The sequence below is a fragment of the Calliphora vicina genome, chromosome 5 (genome assembly GCF_958450345.1).
Source record: "Calliphora vicina chromosome 5, idCalVici1.1, whole genome shotgun sequence".
In the NCBI taxonomy this organism is placed as follows: Eukaryota; Metazoa; Arthropoda; class Insecta; order Diptera; family Calliphoridae; genus Calliphora; species Calliphora vicina.
This window is the reverse complement of record NC_088784.1, coordinates 104,740,466-104,754,520: the sequence shown is the minus strand read 5'-3', so window position 1 is coordinate 104,754,520 and position 14,055 is coordinate 104,740,466. Positions and strand designations below refer to the sequence as shown.

Here is a 14,055-nt window from a genome sequence, read left to right as displayed (position 1 = left end):
GAGTTTTAATATTAATATTTGTACATAATTATTTTCATATTACCTAACAACAAGCTTTACTACACCAGTATCAGTTACCAGTTCAAGCATCATCAAAGCCAGCTCTACTAGAATAATTATTAAAACTCATACATCCAAAAATTTTAATATTTTTATGCTTATTATTTTCATATAATTTGAAAGTAATTTTTTTAATTAGGCTTAAGTTCATTTTATTATAGTTTATTTGTAATAATTCAAAGAATATCACTGAATATTAAAATTTTAGACAATTGGCAAATTGGAATTCATTTTATACGCTGCCAAGTTATCAATTATAACATTTTTCAAATTTTAGTTCAGACTTGCTTGTACAGGGCAAGTTGTTTTGTTCCTTCATTTTTATTTTTGAAAATGAAAAAAACACTTGCGCAACTAGATTGCCATAAACAAAAAATTATTAAAATATGTACAAGTTGTTTCGATGGTCTTAATTTACGTCTTCTGTTTGTATAATATGTCACAATTTTCATTATAAACTATTTATTTGTCTATAAACTATTCACAATTAAATTATGTTTTGAGTAAATTAAATCTAGTAAATAAATAAATTTGTTAAATATCGCTTTAATGAACACAACCCTATTATTATCTGTAAGTTTTAAAAAAACGAAAAAATAAATTTTAAAGGTAATTTTGAATATTAAATAGTACCGACATTCCCATCACTGGAATTCAAAAAATGCAAAATCGTCCACAAAAATAGATAAAATATTCTGGCATTGCCAACCATTAATGAACATTTTGCGATTTTTGTCGTCATAAAAAATTAATATAAGAAAACAAAGTGATTTTCATACATATATAAAAAACATATAGAAAACTCAATTATAAAAAGTTTGTTTGGAATTATATAAAATCTTTTATTAAGGCAAGTATCGGAAAAAAATTAAAACTAATAATGTTGATCCACTTCGGCAAGATATCATGACATTACAAAACAAATTTTTAAAACTGATTAATAATTTGCCGTGGCAAACTTTTATATCATTACATTAAGTTTATGCTATATGACATTATAATTAAGTTTATGCTATTTTATCATATACTCCGTATGAAAAGGATTTTGTTAATAATACTGAAATGTGCCTATAATATAATTTGAACTAATTACTAAGAATGTGTGCCAAACGGTAGCAAAGTATTTTGTTAATTTAATATTATAAAAGGAGCATAAAATTTCAATTCACAAATTTTCGACAAATAAATAGAAATTTTAGTAAACCTTAAATAAATGAACAAAATATATAAAAATAAAATATATTGTGTATTTTTTTGTAATTTTATTTTCATTTAGTTTGGAAACTCTTAATAATAATGGAAATATATCAATACAGACTGAAAATTAAATAATTTGTTGTCATTTTATTTTTAATTTTCCAGACAATTATCAAAATTTATCAATAAATATTTATTTGGCGCTGCAAAATTATAAATTTTTCTCACCATTGGAAAATTATAATTTACCATAGTACCTGCTACCATTTGGCACATATATAGTATAATTAGTACAGTAAAGAAAAGTATCTTATTTTTTTTATTTTATCAAGTTTAAAACAGAATAATTGAATTTTAAGAAATTACAGAAAGTTTAATTGAGTATTTGGCATTTTTATGAACAAATTCAATACATTTTAATATTTTGTCATCAAAATTTGCAGCTAAACATAATAGTAAAACGGCAACACTGTTCATTAGAATTAAAGATGTAATATAACTACAAGCTTATGTATATATCACAAGTACAGCGTTGCAATTAAAGGTATAAATAGAAAGATCCAGGCAACTCTGGTAACATGTGCTACCTTTTGTTTATCAATTCGTTTCGTGCACGTTCTTGTTGAAAGTAATATTTAAATTTTGTATTAAACCATAATATTTGCGTGTATATTCCTTAAAGGATGAGTAAAATGCAAGTAAATACTTCTCCCCAAGAAAAAGAGAAACTGAGAAAAAGGTTGCAAAAACTTTTTCAAAATCAAGAAAATTCAGAAGAGCCTGCAGCCGGTAAGTCTAGCAAAAAGAAACGCCAGCGCAAAAATAAACAGAGTAATAATCAACAAATTGAAGGACAAATGGAGCAACAAGTTACAGCTAATAAATTAAAACATAATAAAACAAATCCTAAGAATGTAAAAAAACAACAACAATCTCAAAAGAAAAGTCCAGCCATCTCAGACGAGACTTCAAAACAAAATGGATTTGTAAAAGCAACTAACCCAGCAACTGGGAAACAAAATTTAAATAACTCAGCAAAACAACAAGGTTCTGTGCAGAAGAAAGTTAAAACAAAAGAAGCTAAGTTTCAACAGAAAACAGCTGCCTTAGACAAAAAGACAGCATGTGAAAGTCCTCAGACAAAAGCCTCCCCCTCGAAGCAGCAAACTAAGTCTCCTAATGCAAAAACTATTAGTCCAAAAACGATTAATAAAATTAAAAAGGAAGTGACTGAAATTTTTCAGAAGAAGAATAATAAAAAATCTTCTGCCGAGATTAAAAACAAATCTCAGCCAAAATCTCAAAATGCCAGTGTAAAACAACAACAAAGCGAAAATGTTCCAAAATCTGGCCAAACTTCAACATTCAAGCAAAATAATTGCACCACAAATGCTCAGACAAAAGTTAATAGCAATCAAAACAAAAAGGCAAAAAAACGAGCTGCCTCTGAAAACAAATCGCTACAGGAAACTCCAACAACATCAAAGAAAAAACCCAAATTATCTAAAAAATCTAATAAAGAAAAAGCCACAACATCCAATAAGAAAATTAAAACCAAAGCTAAGTTATCTAACTCATCATCCTCCCAACTAGAGGAGGATGAATTTGCTGGCATAACAGGCTGCGTACCTGGTGGTGACTTTGATTCAGACTCTGAAGAGGATGATATGGAACATAACTATTGGATGCAAGAGGAAAATTATAGCAGTGATGATGATGAAGATAATGCTAGTGATAGTGAGGTTCAAAAATTTAAGAAAAATTCCGAAACAGGACTTGAACAATATAATCACAATGAAGCATCTGGCAGCGAAGAGGAATATTTCGATAGTGAGGATGAAGATGACGAGTTTGATGAATATTTTGATGGTGATGATTCAGATGAGGAAGAGGAGGAGGACGAAGATGAAACATATTCTGACTTTGATGAAAATGATTATGAGGAGGACGAGGATAGTTACAATTATTCCATGGACAGTGATGATGATGATGATTATTCTTCAAATTATAACAACATGTCATATGATTTCAATGAAGATGAGAATGATGATGAATACAAGTTGCCTAAAAATATTCCTGAGGATTTAATTATCCATAGAGGTAAGTGAAACTATTTTTACATACATTTTTTCAAAACTTTTTTTACGAATCGTTTTTCTACACCATTTCCAATTGTATTTCAGATGTTTCAAATTGTGTTTCAGAATATTCCAATTGAATTTCAAAAAATTTTCAATATTTCAGAATTTTCTAATTGTATTGCTATTAGAATTTTCTAAAATACAAATGGAAATTTCTGAAATACAATTAGAAAATTCTGAAATACAATTGTTAATTTCTGAAATTCAATTGGAATTTTCTGAAATACAATTACAAACTTCTGAAATACAATTGGAAATTGTGTAGATTATTACAGAAAATCCTTTTTTACGTTTGTACTTCAATGTTTATTTAAAAAAAATCTCTTATTATAGGAACTGCTACCAAACGCGACTTAAAACCCGATGATAATATATCCTTTGACAGTGATAACGAACAGACTCAAATAGTTGAACTAGAGGTACAGAATAATGTTAAAGTGGTACACCAGCCGAAAGCGTATGAAAGAGAAGAATTGTTAAAATTGAAGTACGAAGAGAAAACATTCCACAAAAAGAAGCCAATGCCAGCAACAGGATCATCAAGTGAAACTGAGGATTGTCCAAAACTAGTGCCAATAGTCGATGAAGATGGCTTTCAATTGTACAATCCAAATGAAGAAAGCGAGGAGGAAGAACAGGAAGAAATGGAGGAAGAAGAGGAAGAATATGAAGATGATGAAGAACAATCAGATGAGAATGAATCAATGGAAGAGTATGAAAATGATGATATGGATGATGTAAGTTTGGGCAGTGAATATATGGAATTAAATTCGGACGATGCTGATTCTTTGCTATCAGAAGATATCAATGAAAAGTACTTAAATAGAGGTCATGATGATAGTGAGAGTGATTATAGCATTGATGAGGATATGTGGAATAAAAAACACAAAGTTGATGTTATTGATGCTACCGGCTATAAGTGTGAGAAAAAGACACCTGACTCTAACAAAGATCACTCTGATATAAGTTTAAATGACGATATCAAACAGATACCTTCACTCAAACTTTATGAAAATGTTGATTTAAAGACTGGAAGTAGTATTTTAAGTACTACCATTATAGATAAAAAGCCATTTAAATCAATAGATAATATTGAAAAGGAATTAAGCGTCAAGCCTAAAGAAATACAAGAAACACAAAATAATACAACACAAACGGAAACCTGGCCAGAAGAACCAACAAAAGTAACTGAAATATTGCATCAAGATGAGAGTATGGAAGAATCTGTAGACAACCAAGATGAGAGTTTGGAAGAATCTTTAGATAATCAAGATGAGGCTATGGAAGAATCTATAGAAAAACCTGTACAAACAGCTAAAATTGTAAAGTCTACTACTGCACAAAGTCTTGTAGACTACAATACAAAATTCTTTAATGCTTTCGATTCTAATTTGGTGGCGGTTCTACTTAAAGATCCCTTTTATATATACGGTACTGTACGTTTAACTCTACTTGCTGGCAAAGTAGAAGTGTATGGTCATGCTCTTAAATTAAACACAGAAGTTGAGATCTTCTCTCCCCGAGGCTGCAGTGTAATAGAAATTTCCCCCTCCAGTGTTAACAACAAAATGTCCAAACAAGACTTAAACACAACCCTAAAATCCTTTGAGAAACATTTTGCTTTGGCCGATTTGAAAACAATTTCCGATCTGTATAATTCTGAAACAGATGCTGTAGTTTTGCTAAAACGTAATGAGGCCAGGAAAAAAGTTGTACAACAATTTAAGAAATTCATGAATGAAAATGTTTTTCCCAACATTAATAACATCAATGTGGATCGTCCTCTATATAACACGGAATATTTACTGCGTTGTATGATTAATACTTCTGCACAAGAACAAAAATGTTTACGTTTGCCCCAACAGTGGCAACAGATAAATATAACACCTAAATCCAGAGTCATGTTGACGGGTGGTAAAAGTGTGGGAAAATCTACTCTTCTAAGGTATTTGATTAATCGTCATTTGCCACAACAAGTTTTATTAATCGATTTGGATATTGGCCAACCAGAAGTGTTTGTGCCTCAAACCGTATCCTGCACAATAGTTAAACAGCCGTTGTTGGGTCCCGGTTTCATGCTTAATCTGCAACCAGAAATATCCTATGCTGTGGGGCATACTAACATAGCTTTGTGTGCCCATAAGTACATAGCCGCTGTTCGCAGTTTGATTGCTCACTGCAAGGCCCAGGAAGAATATAAAGACATGCCCTGGCTCATAAATACCATGGGGTACAATAAAGGATTTGGTTTAGAGCTCATCTCTGTCATAGCTCAAGAATTGCCCTTAACCGATGTTATACAATTACAAAGTAGGAAGGAGATTAAAAATTTTGACTGCATTTTACATGCCCATGTTTTAAGCAACGTGCCACGCATTATGTTTTCGCTGGAAAGCAGTGCTGACGAAATCGTGAATGTTAAACTAAATTATCGTTTACATGTTTGGCAATCGGCTGTAGAACAAGAGTCGCGTTATCAAAAGGAATGGGAAATGAGTGCCAAAGATTTGCGTTTTGCCATGCTACTGGCTCGCTTAAGTGAAGCTCTACAAGGACACGCTGAATGGTTAACAGACATTAAGCCTCTCAGGTAAGTTATTAAATAAATAGTTTAAAATTTTCTGCCATATCAATAAAAAATTCTATTTATTTCTAAAGCGCTTCATTAAACAATTTAAAAATTGTCAATCTTATGGTTAATGCCGCTGAGGCCTCTACGGAACAGCTGGCTAAATCCGTAGAAGCTAATCTAGTCTATTTGTGTCATCATCAGGAAGACAATAATCCTTTAAAATGCCTAGGCATTGGTAAGTGTGCACAGCTAAATCCCCCAGAATTTATCTTAAATTGTATTTCCATTTTTACCCAACAGGTGTTGTAAGAGCCGTCGACTTGCATGTCCAGCAATTGTATCTTATACCCGCTATACCTTATACTCAATTGAAGGAGATCAACTGTGTGGCTATAGGAGAAATGCCTTTACCCTCATCACTATTTACCAATCAAGGTTCCACAGTCAAAAATACTGCTCCATTTGTTTACAACACAATTGCAGCCAATGCTTCTAAAGCCATTAAGCAAATCTATCATCGTCCACGTAAATTTCTGACGGGCAAACACAAATCCTTAAATTAAGTTCCTTTTTTTAAACAATTTAGTTATTTCTTTTTTTGTTTTCTTTTTGTAAGAAATAAATTTATTATTAATTTATTAAAGAAAAGTCAGTCGTACACTTGCTTGTTTTTAAAAATAATTAATTTGGTTTTTATTTTTCATTATAAAGCAAAGATTTATATTAATGTGACAAATCGAAACGTCCTTTTAAAATACGTCTCATTAAAACTCTACGGCCTCCCTCTGTCGACATGCGGGCATCCCAACCATGCACTTTAATACGCTTCACCTCTCTGGGTTTAGGAAAGTGACAACGTACTTTACATTTTAGCACAGCTCTGTTGAAGACATGGGCTTCCCGTGAAAACATCATTTGTCCATAGTTGCTAAGGCTTAGGCAGGTTCTGTGAAAATAAAATTAAACATTGGGTTAAGTTCAAGTCCTATTATGAAAAAAAATTCATATATGTACACATATCTACAAATTTAAAATAAGTAATGATCCTAAAATTATGCGGCATAAAATAAATCAATCTCTGGTACAAAGTTGCTTAAGTGGCACCCCATTCATTATTAACTATATTCGACCAAATTATTGCCATAAGATTAACTCTTCTAAACTGCAAACAACTCAAAATTAGTTTCGTAATAAAATAAATTTTGCACTTTAAAAAATTAAACTAAAACTATAGTTTTTATGGATGCCACTCCAGAAACTAACTACTACTATCACAGCCGAAAAAGGCCGGCTTATATTATAAATGGAAAATTATCATCGAAGATGGTTTGTAATATACAACCAAGAGTTTTTTAAATCATAACAGGAAACCGAAATCCATATACATACATATGTATCTAAAAATTTTAAATAACTGAGGTCCAAAATTTTGGAGGCCGGCCACATAAACACGGGATCCAATACAAAATATTTTTTTTTTAATTATTTCCACTATGTCGCATAAATAAAATATAGTAAAATTTGCTTAAAAATTATTAACTAGATTTCGACTTAGATTTCAAATTATTGCCATATAAATAAGGAACCATAGCTCCTCTTCCTCCCAAACTAAAACACAAAATTAGTTTCGTAAAAAAATAAGTTTTCCACTTTAAAATATGAAAACATTATATAAATTTGTGATGATTTATTTAGAGTTCAATTTAGTTAGACAGTTAATTAATACTTCTTACCTCTGTAGAATATTTGTAAACATTTTATTAATTTATTTTATTAAAATTAAAAGAATTTGTGTTAAAATCAATCGTTTCACATGTATTAAATATGGAATTATGGTAACAGCTGTTTTGGGTACGTTCAATGAACGTTGTTGTAGAATAAAAAAAATTGTGTCAAACAGCTGATTGGTAAATGTTCAGTGTAAAAGAACAGGGACGTTATACAGATAATGATATAAGTACGATAACAGTTATCCATAAAACCCAAGTTCGTTTTGCCGTTATGACATTTTTTTTAGCTTTTAAAATTCCCGTATTCGGTGGCGATAAATATAAAAATCGTGGTGAATATAAAATCGTGTTGAATATAAAATCGTGGTGAATATAAAAATCGTGGTGAATATAAAAATCGTGTTGAATATACATATATTGATTGTAGTGAATATTAAAAATCGTGGTGAATATAAAATCGTGGTGAATATAAAATTAGTGGTGAATATGAAAATCGTGGTGAAAATAAATATCGTGGTGAATAAAAATCGTAGTGAATATAAAAATAGTGGTGAATATAAATATCGTGGTGAATATAGAAATCGTGGTGAATATAATAATCGTGGTGAATATAAAAATCGTGGTGAATATAAAATTGTGGTGAATATAAATATCGTGGTGAATATTAAAATCGTGGATATAAAATCGTTGTGAATTAAAATTCCTTGGTGAATACAAAAATCATGGTGAATATATAAAAATCGTGTGAATATAAAAGTTCGTTGTGAATAAAAAATCCTGGTGAATATAAAAATCGTGGTGAATAAAAAATTCGTGGTGAATATAAAATTGTGGTGAATATAAATATCGTGGTGAATATAAAATTGTGGTGAATATAAATATCGTGGTGAATATAAAATAGTGGTGAATATAGAAATAGTGGTGAATATAAATAACGTGGTGAATATAAATATTGTGGTGAATAAAAAATCATGGTGAATATAAAAATTGTGGTGATTATAAAGTCGTGGTGAATATTAAATTGGTGGTGAGTATTGAAATCGTGCTGAATATAAAATTCGTGGTGAATATGAAAATCGTGGTGAATATAAATATCATGGTGAATAAAAAATCGTGGTGAATATAGAAATCGTGGTGAATATAAATATCGTGGTGATTATAAAAATTGTTGTGATTAGAAAAGAAATTCACAAAAACAAATTCCGTTGTAATAATTTTCAGGTCACGCTCATCCTAAAAGTATGTAGCACTTTTTGTGATTCTTTAATTTTGCATCCCAAAAGAATACAAAGTTTTTCGTGCAAAATTTTATTTTTCATCCTGAAACTATGCTGCTCTTTTTTCTTTACTCCTTTTTTAGTGTTGAAAAGTGATTTAATTTTTTTAATTGTGTTGTTTCTTTTGCTGTTTGTTTTTGTTATTTTTAAAACTGCGTGTGCAGAAGTTCCTTCGCACAGGGTAAAATGTTTCACGAGCTGATTCTTCTGTAAAAATGTCTAACAAACTTCCTATGCTAGCTGGGTATGAGGTAGGTGTAAGTAATAAAATTTATTAAAAAATACCACTTCCGAATGAAAACCTATTTTAACGTTACTTAGTTATCAAATGATCTTAATATAAAAGCCAAGTGTTTGTTACATACACACAAATTAACTAACTCTAACTGTAGTGAAGAAGAATGATAAAATGAAATGATCTTTGGATTGGTGTAATTATTATACATACATATAATAAATAACTGAACAAATATTTTTATTTAAATCGTGGTCATATTGAAAATCAATCACAAATCTCGAAATTCATTCATTCATATTACACAACATAATTTATTTTAGATTTAAAAAGAATTTAGTTATAAAGACATATTTTATATCAATATGCCTACTTTGCAAGGCAAAACAAAATAAGTTATGAGATATCGGTTCATAATTATTAGTTATAGCTCCCATATAAGGCCTACTTCCGAAAATCACTTTAACGAGAATAATAAATCTCCTAAAAATGTTGGAATCCAAATAAAATTTAATTAACAAAATTAAGTTTCATATAGAATTAAGTCACCAGACCTAATGCCATGGCGATCGGTTGATAATTAATTGCTCATAGCTCCCATATAAGACCCACTTCCAAAAATCATTTACCAAAATAAATTATTGAAATTTTAAAATAAAAATGTTTTCTCATTTACTCACTGTACGGTTATTTTAATTATGTATATGGTTATGCTTGACCATATATGAAGAAAATGTTGTTTGTGTATTTATTTTATCTAGAGTACCTCAGAATATCTCATGTATTATAACAGTATTTTCCGTAGAATATCTTGTGTTGTAAGTATAACTGTATTTTCTCTAGAAATCTTGTATAAAGTAAATTTTCTGTATCACTATTTTTGTAAAGAAAATAATGTTGCTTGTATTTTCGATATATTTTTTTAAATATAACGTAATTTTTATAGTTTACTACACTAATATGAAAGAAAATAATTACATAAAATTATTTGAATATTGAATATTTTGATACAGAACAAATTATTAATTTAATTTTCCATTCCTGGTATAGTGTTGAAAAGTGCATAACTAATATTATTTTTACTCATGTCTCTCTCTCACAATTCAACGGTATATTTTCTCTCTCAACTAGTGTGGTACTAAAGCACTACTAAATTGTTTAAAACAAAAAACATGGTAGTAGTAGGAAGTAAATTGGAAAACAGCTGTTAAAAAAATAAAAAAAATCTAGTGTTTAGTGGAAACAAAAAAAATATAATGAAATTTAAATTTATAATTAAAATAATGTGTAATTGTTGTAACAAACAAATAAATAATTTAAAAACATTACAATTAATATTCGACGAATAAGTTTTTGGCCCTTAAAAAAAAATTAAAACACAAACAAGTAAAAATGGTCTAAAAGAAAACGCAAGAATGACAGCGGCTGTCAATATAAAATAAGAAGAAAGACAGACTACTACTAAATTTAGTAAAGTAAAATTCTCTCGCTTTGAGAGAGTGAGGAGCTCTTTTTTATCTGTTTTCTTTTGTGGCTGTTTTAGTAGCAGTGTAATTTTGTGGTAGTTGCTGTCTGTTTGGCTCTAGCTAGCTCTGGCTGCATTTACTTTCCAACTTGATTACCAACCAAAACCATTCAATTGCGAGTAGTGCGTGCTCCAACAACTACGTTTAGATTTTCGTACGCGTAGTTTGTGACGAATAAATTTATTTTTTAATTTTTTTTTAATACGAGACAAGTTAAAAAAGGATGTGCAAAGAAAAAGAAGTGAATTTTTAATTTAAGAAAAGAAGCTAAATAAAAAAAATTCCTTTAGTGAAAACAAAAAATTGCAAGGAATTTTAAGAATATAAATAAAATCAATCGGTTTATATATAAATAAATGTAAAAGAAAAATAATTTATTTTACTTTGTATAAAAGCTAGTAAAAAAGTGTGGCTAAAAATACTATAAAGCTAAAAGAAAAAACAAAAATAAAGTTGGAAAAATTTCAAGTGAAATTTTATGCAAAATATACATAGAAGATAGCCAAGAAGAAAGAGCCACCATATTAAAAAAAGGCCACATAAATTTGCAGTTAAAGTTTTAAAATAGATTTTCCGTTTAAAGTTTCCAAGAAAAGTTGGAGTATTAAATTTGTATATTTGTACTTCTGGACGCATTAGAGACATTTTGCACACACAGATAGAAATTCCCTTGCGTTTTTTCCCTTCTATCTCCCCATCATCATTCAACACTCTTTTTGAACTTCTTTCACGAGTTGGGGCCCGCTCCAATCTACACATAGAAAAAAAGGTAAGTGTAAATAAGAAAATACACAAAAAAGAGTGAAAAAATAACAAAATAAAAAAGAAAAGCAGCAGTCTGCATGTTTCGAAAATAAACTGACAGATTGAGAGTAAGTAAAGTACAAAAGTACAAAAATATAAATAAAACAAAAACAAGAAATACACACAAAAATTATTTTGTTGTAGTAAATAAAAAGGTGTATGAAAGAAAGACTAAACTCGTGTTGTAGTGTTGTGAAGTGTTAAAATTTATGTTTTTTTGCAAAACAACTTAATTAAATTTAATAATGATTAATGAAGCAATTTTTTAAATTAATTTTATTAGAATTTATTCTTATAAAAATGTTAATTCATTTATTTTACATTGTTAAAAACCAAGTAAGTGCAAAAAAATAGTTGTCTGTACGAAAATTATATTGATTTTTTTGCGTGCGCCGCATGTTTTCAGTGTTTTTTTACTCTCATGTATTTTACTTTTCGTCCTATGTTTTTGTTGGATTTGTAAAATACTCCCCGGTATTTACTAAAACTGTTTTTGTATGTACTTTTTGCTTTTTTGTCCGTACGAACACACATTCATAGTCACACTCACATGCTGCTGCTGCTGCATACACTCATTTTTGCCATTTTGGCAAAAGGAATTGTTGAAATAGGAATATTCGAAATGCCTGTGTGTATGCTTTATTGTTTTTGTTGTCATTTTTGGTTTGCATCAGTGTGTATGTGAATGTGTGTGTGTTGTGCAAATTCAATTTGAACAACACGGAAGTTCAAAAATGTTTATAATCTTTTTTCGTGTATCCAGAGTGTGTGTGTTTTTGAGAGTTGGTTACATTAACCCAATAAACATTTATTTAACTTTGATCAAGTGTGATTTCAAGAACTTTCGAAAGTGTTAGAAAGTTAATTTTAATTCGAATAATTAATTTTATCACAATGGGATCAGTTTTGAATGGACCCAAGTGAGCTGCTTGAAGAATGGCTGCACATGGAACCTAACCTAATACAGGTATCAATCAATCTCTCCTTCAGACTTAAAAAGAGTTGTGACGTCAACGTAATTTGGTGTCAAACCGATTTTCGAAGTTATAAGATCGCATATCGTAATCTTGGAATTGCTTGCACTACAGATATAAGATCGCTTACTTAATAATCGTAATCTTGGAATTCCACCACAGAGATCCTCACAAATATTTCGCTCATTTATAAGACCTCGGATTGAATATGCCATTTCAACATTGTCAAATATGTCAAACCCCAATATAAACAATTATCTTAGAAAAGCTCTGGGTCTTCTTCGCTGTACACCTACACATGTTCTTTATTCCAAAATTTAGCATTACATTTATAACAGCTAAGGAAGTTTTCAAATCATTATTATACAAACTTCCAATATCAAAATACATATATTAATGACCACAACCATAGCTAATGTTTTTCGTCAATATGAATTTGTATTCAATGACATTGGTGCGCTAAAAAAGCAATAACAACATTGAAATTGATCCTGTAAGAAACTATGATTGTTATCTATGACGGGCAAAATAACTTACAAAACTTTTGTACAGAAACTGCATTTTTCGAGACTAATTGGTTGAAATATAGAAACTATATCAGCAGTCAGATCTACACGGATCTTTTGGAAGAGAATCGACATCACGGCTTCAGTAATTTCGGCCTGGATAACAAAGTAAATACCCTGCTGCAAAGCAGAAGCTGTCATTTGCAAGTAAGTGCTTTTCTTTTGGAAGAGAATCGCAGAACTGGAAATGACATTAAAAGTTTAGAAATACTAAGTACACATACCTTTGGAAGGCAGCTACAAATATAAAGCCACCGGTAGAGAAACAAAAACTATTATGAAAATCTGATGGCATCTGGGCAGAAAGGATAAAACCTTGATATTCGCTGACCATTTGTATTGGAGGAACCAGGTATTTGTACATTGGACTCTAGAATAATCACAATCAGTCAAGAAGATGTTCAAAAAACTATAAAGGACAATATTAACCCAAGAAAGTCATCAGGTTTTGATTTAATAACATCATCAATGATTGGAAACCTACCTAATGTGACAATTATATAAAGCGATAATAAAACTAGGCAGTACCATTCTCCCATAGACTAATTAGCTTACTGCCTTGTTTGTCAAAACTATTGAGAAAGTATTTAAAAATAATGCTTGTTGCCTCCTAGTATAGATTACTAGAGTCTTACATATCGGCTGGTTTTTTCGAGTAGAGTACAGTGATTGTGTGAAAGAGACTATGAAATAAAAGCTGGCGTTCCACAGGAAAGTGTTACTTGATATACACCTCTGATTTGTCAAGGAGCAAATGTCACTCTCATAGTTCAAACGTTGACACAATCATGGCATCTAGACAACTATCAATGGAGACATGACTGAAAAACTGGAGAATACTTGTAAATGAAACCAACATGATACGTTTACACTTTGGAGAGGAAACTGTTCAACTGACTCACTTGAAAACGTTAACATCTTACAGACTGATCATGTCACATACACTTGGATAGACGTCTTACTTGGAGTCACC

The 14,055-nt window shown here is 30.1% G+C and overlaps 3 protein-coding genes across 7 annotated transcripts in view; 2 read left to right on the top strand and 1 right to left on the bottom strand.

Annotated features, from left to right (window-relative positions):
- Positions 1 to 1,919: 1,919 nt before the first annotated feature.
- LOC135961795 (polynucleotide 5'-hydroxyl-kinase NOL9) lies at positions 1,920 to 6,635 on the top strand. Its single transcript, XM_065513389.1, has 4 exons — positions 1,920 to 3,357; positions 3,732 to 5,988; positions 6,057 to 6,205; positions 6,271 to 6,635. Exons 1-4 carry the CDS (start codon positions 1,941 to 1,943, stop codon positions 6,531 to 6,533), a joined length of 4,086 nt encoding a protein of 1,361 aa, XP_065369461.1. The 5' UTR covers positions 1,920 to 1,940; the 3' UTR covers positions 6,534 to 6,635.
- Positions 6,636 to 6,691: 56 nt separating this feature from the next.
- Positions 6,692 to 7,805, bottom strand: mRpL34 (mitochondrial ribosomal protein L34). Its single transcript, XM_065513390.1, has 2 exons — positions 7,704 to 7,805; positions 6,692 to 6,916 (listed from the first exon to the last, which is right to left on the bottom strand). Exons 1-2 carry the CDS (start codon positions 7,724 to 7,726, stop codon positions 6,694 to 6,696), a joined length of 246 nt encoding a protein of 81 aa, XP_065369462.1. The 5' UTR covers positions 7,727 to 7,805; the 3' UTR covers positions 6,692 to 6,693.
- A 2,974-nt stretch (positions 7,806 to 10,779) lies between these two features.
- Dg (Dystroglycan) overlaps positions 10,780 to 14,055 on the top strand; it is a 188,719-nt gene continuing 185,443 nt past the window's right edge. For 2 of the 5 annotated variants that reach the window (XM_065514227.1, XM_065514226.1), the window contains exon 1: positions 10,780 to 11,507. The gene's annotated coding sequence lies outside the window, so the exon portion shown is untranslated. The remainder of the gene's footprint in view (positions 11,508 to 14,055) is intronic. The other 3 variants (XM_065514223.1, XM_065514222.1, XM_065514229.1) reach the window with 2 other exon arrangements.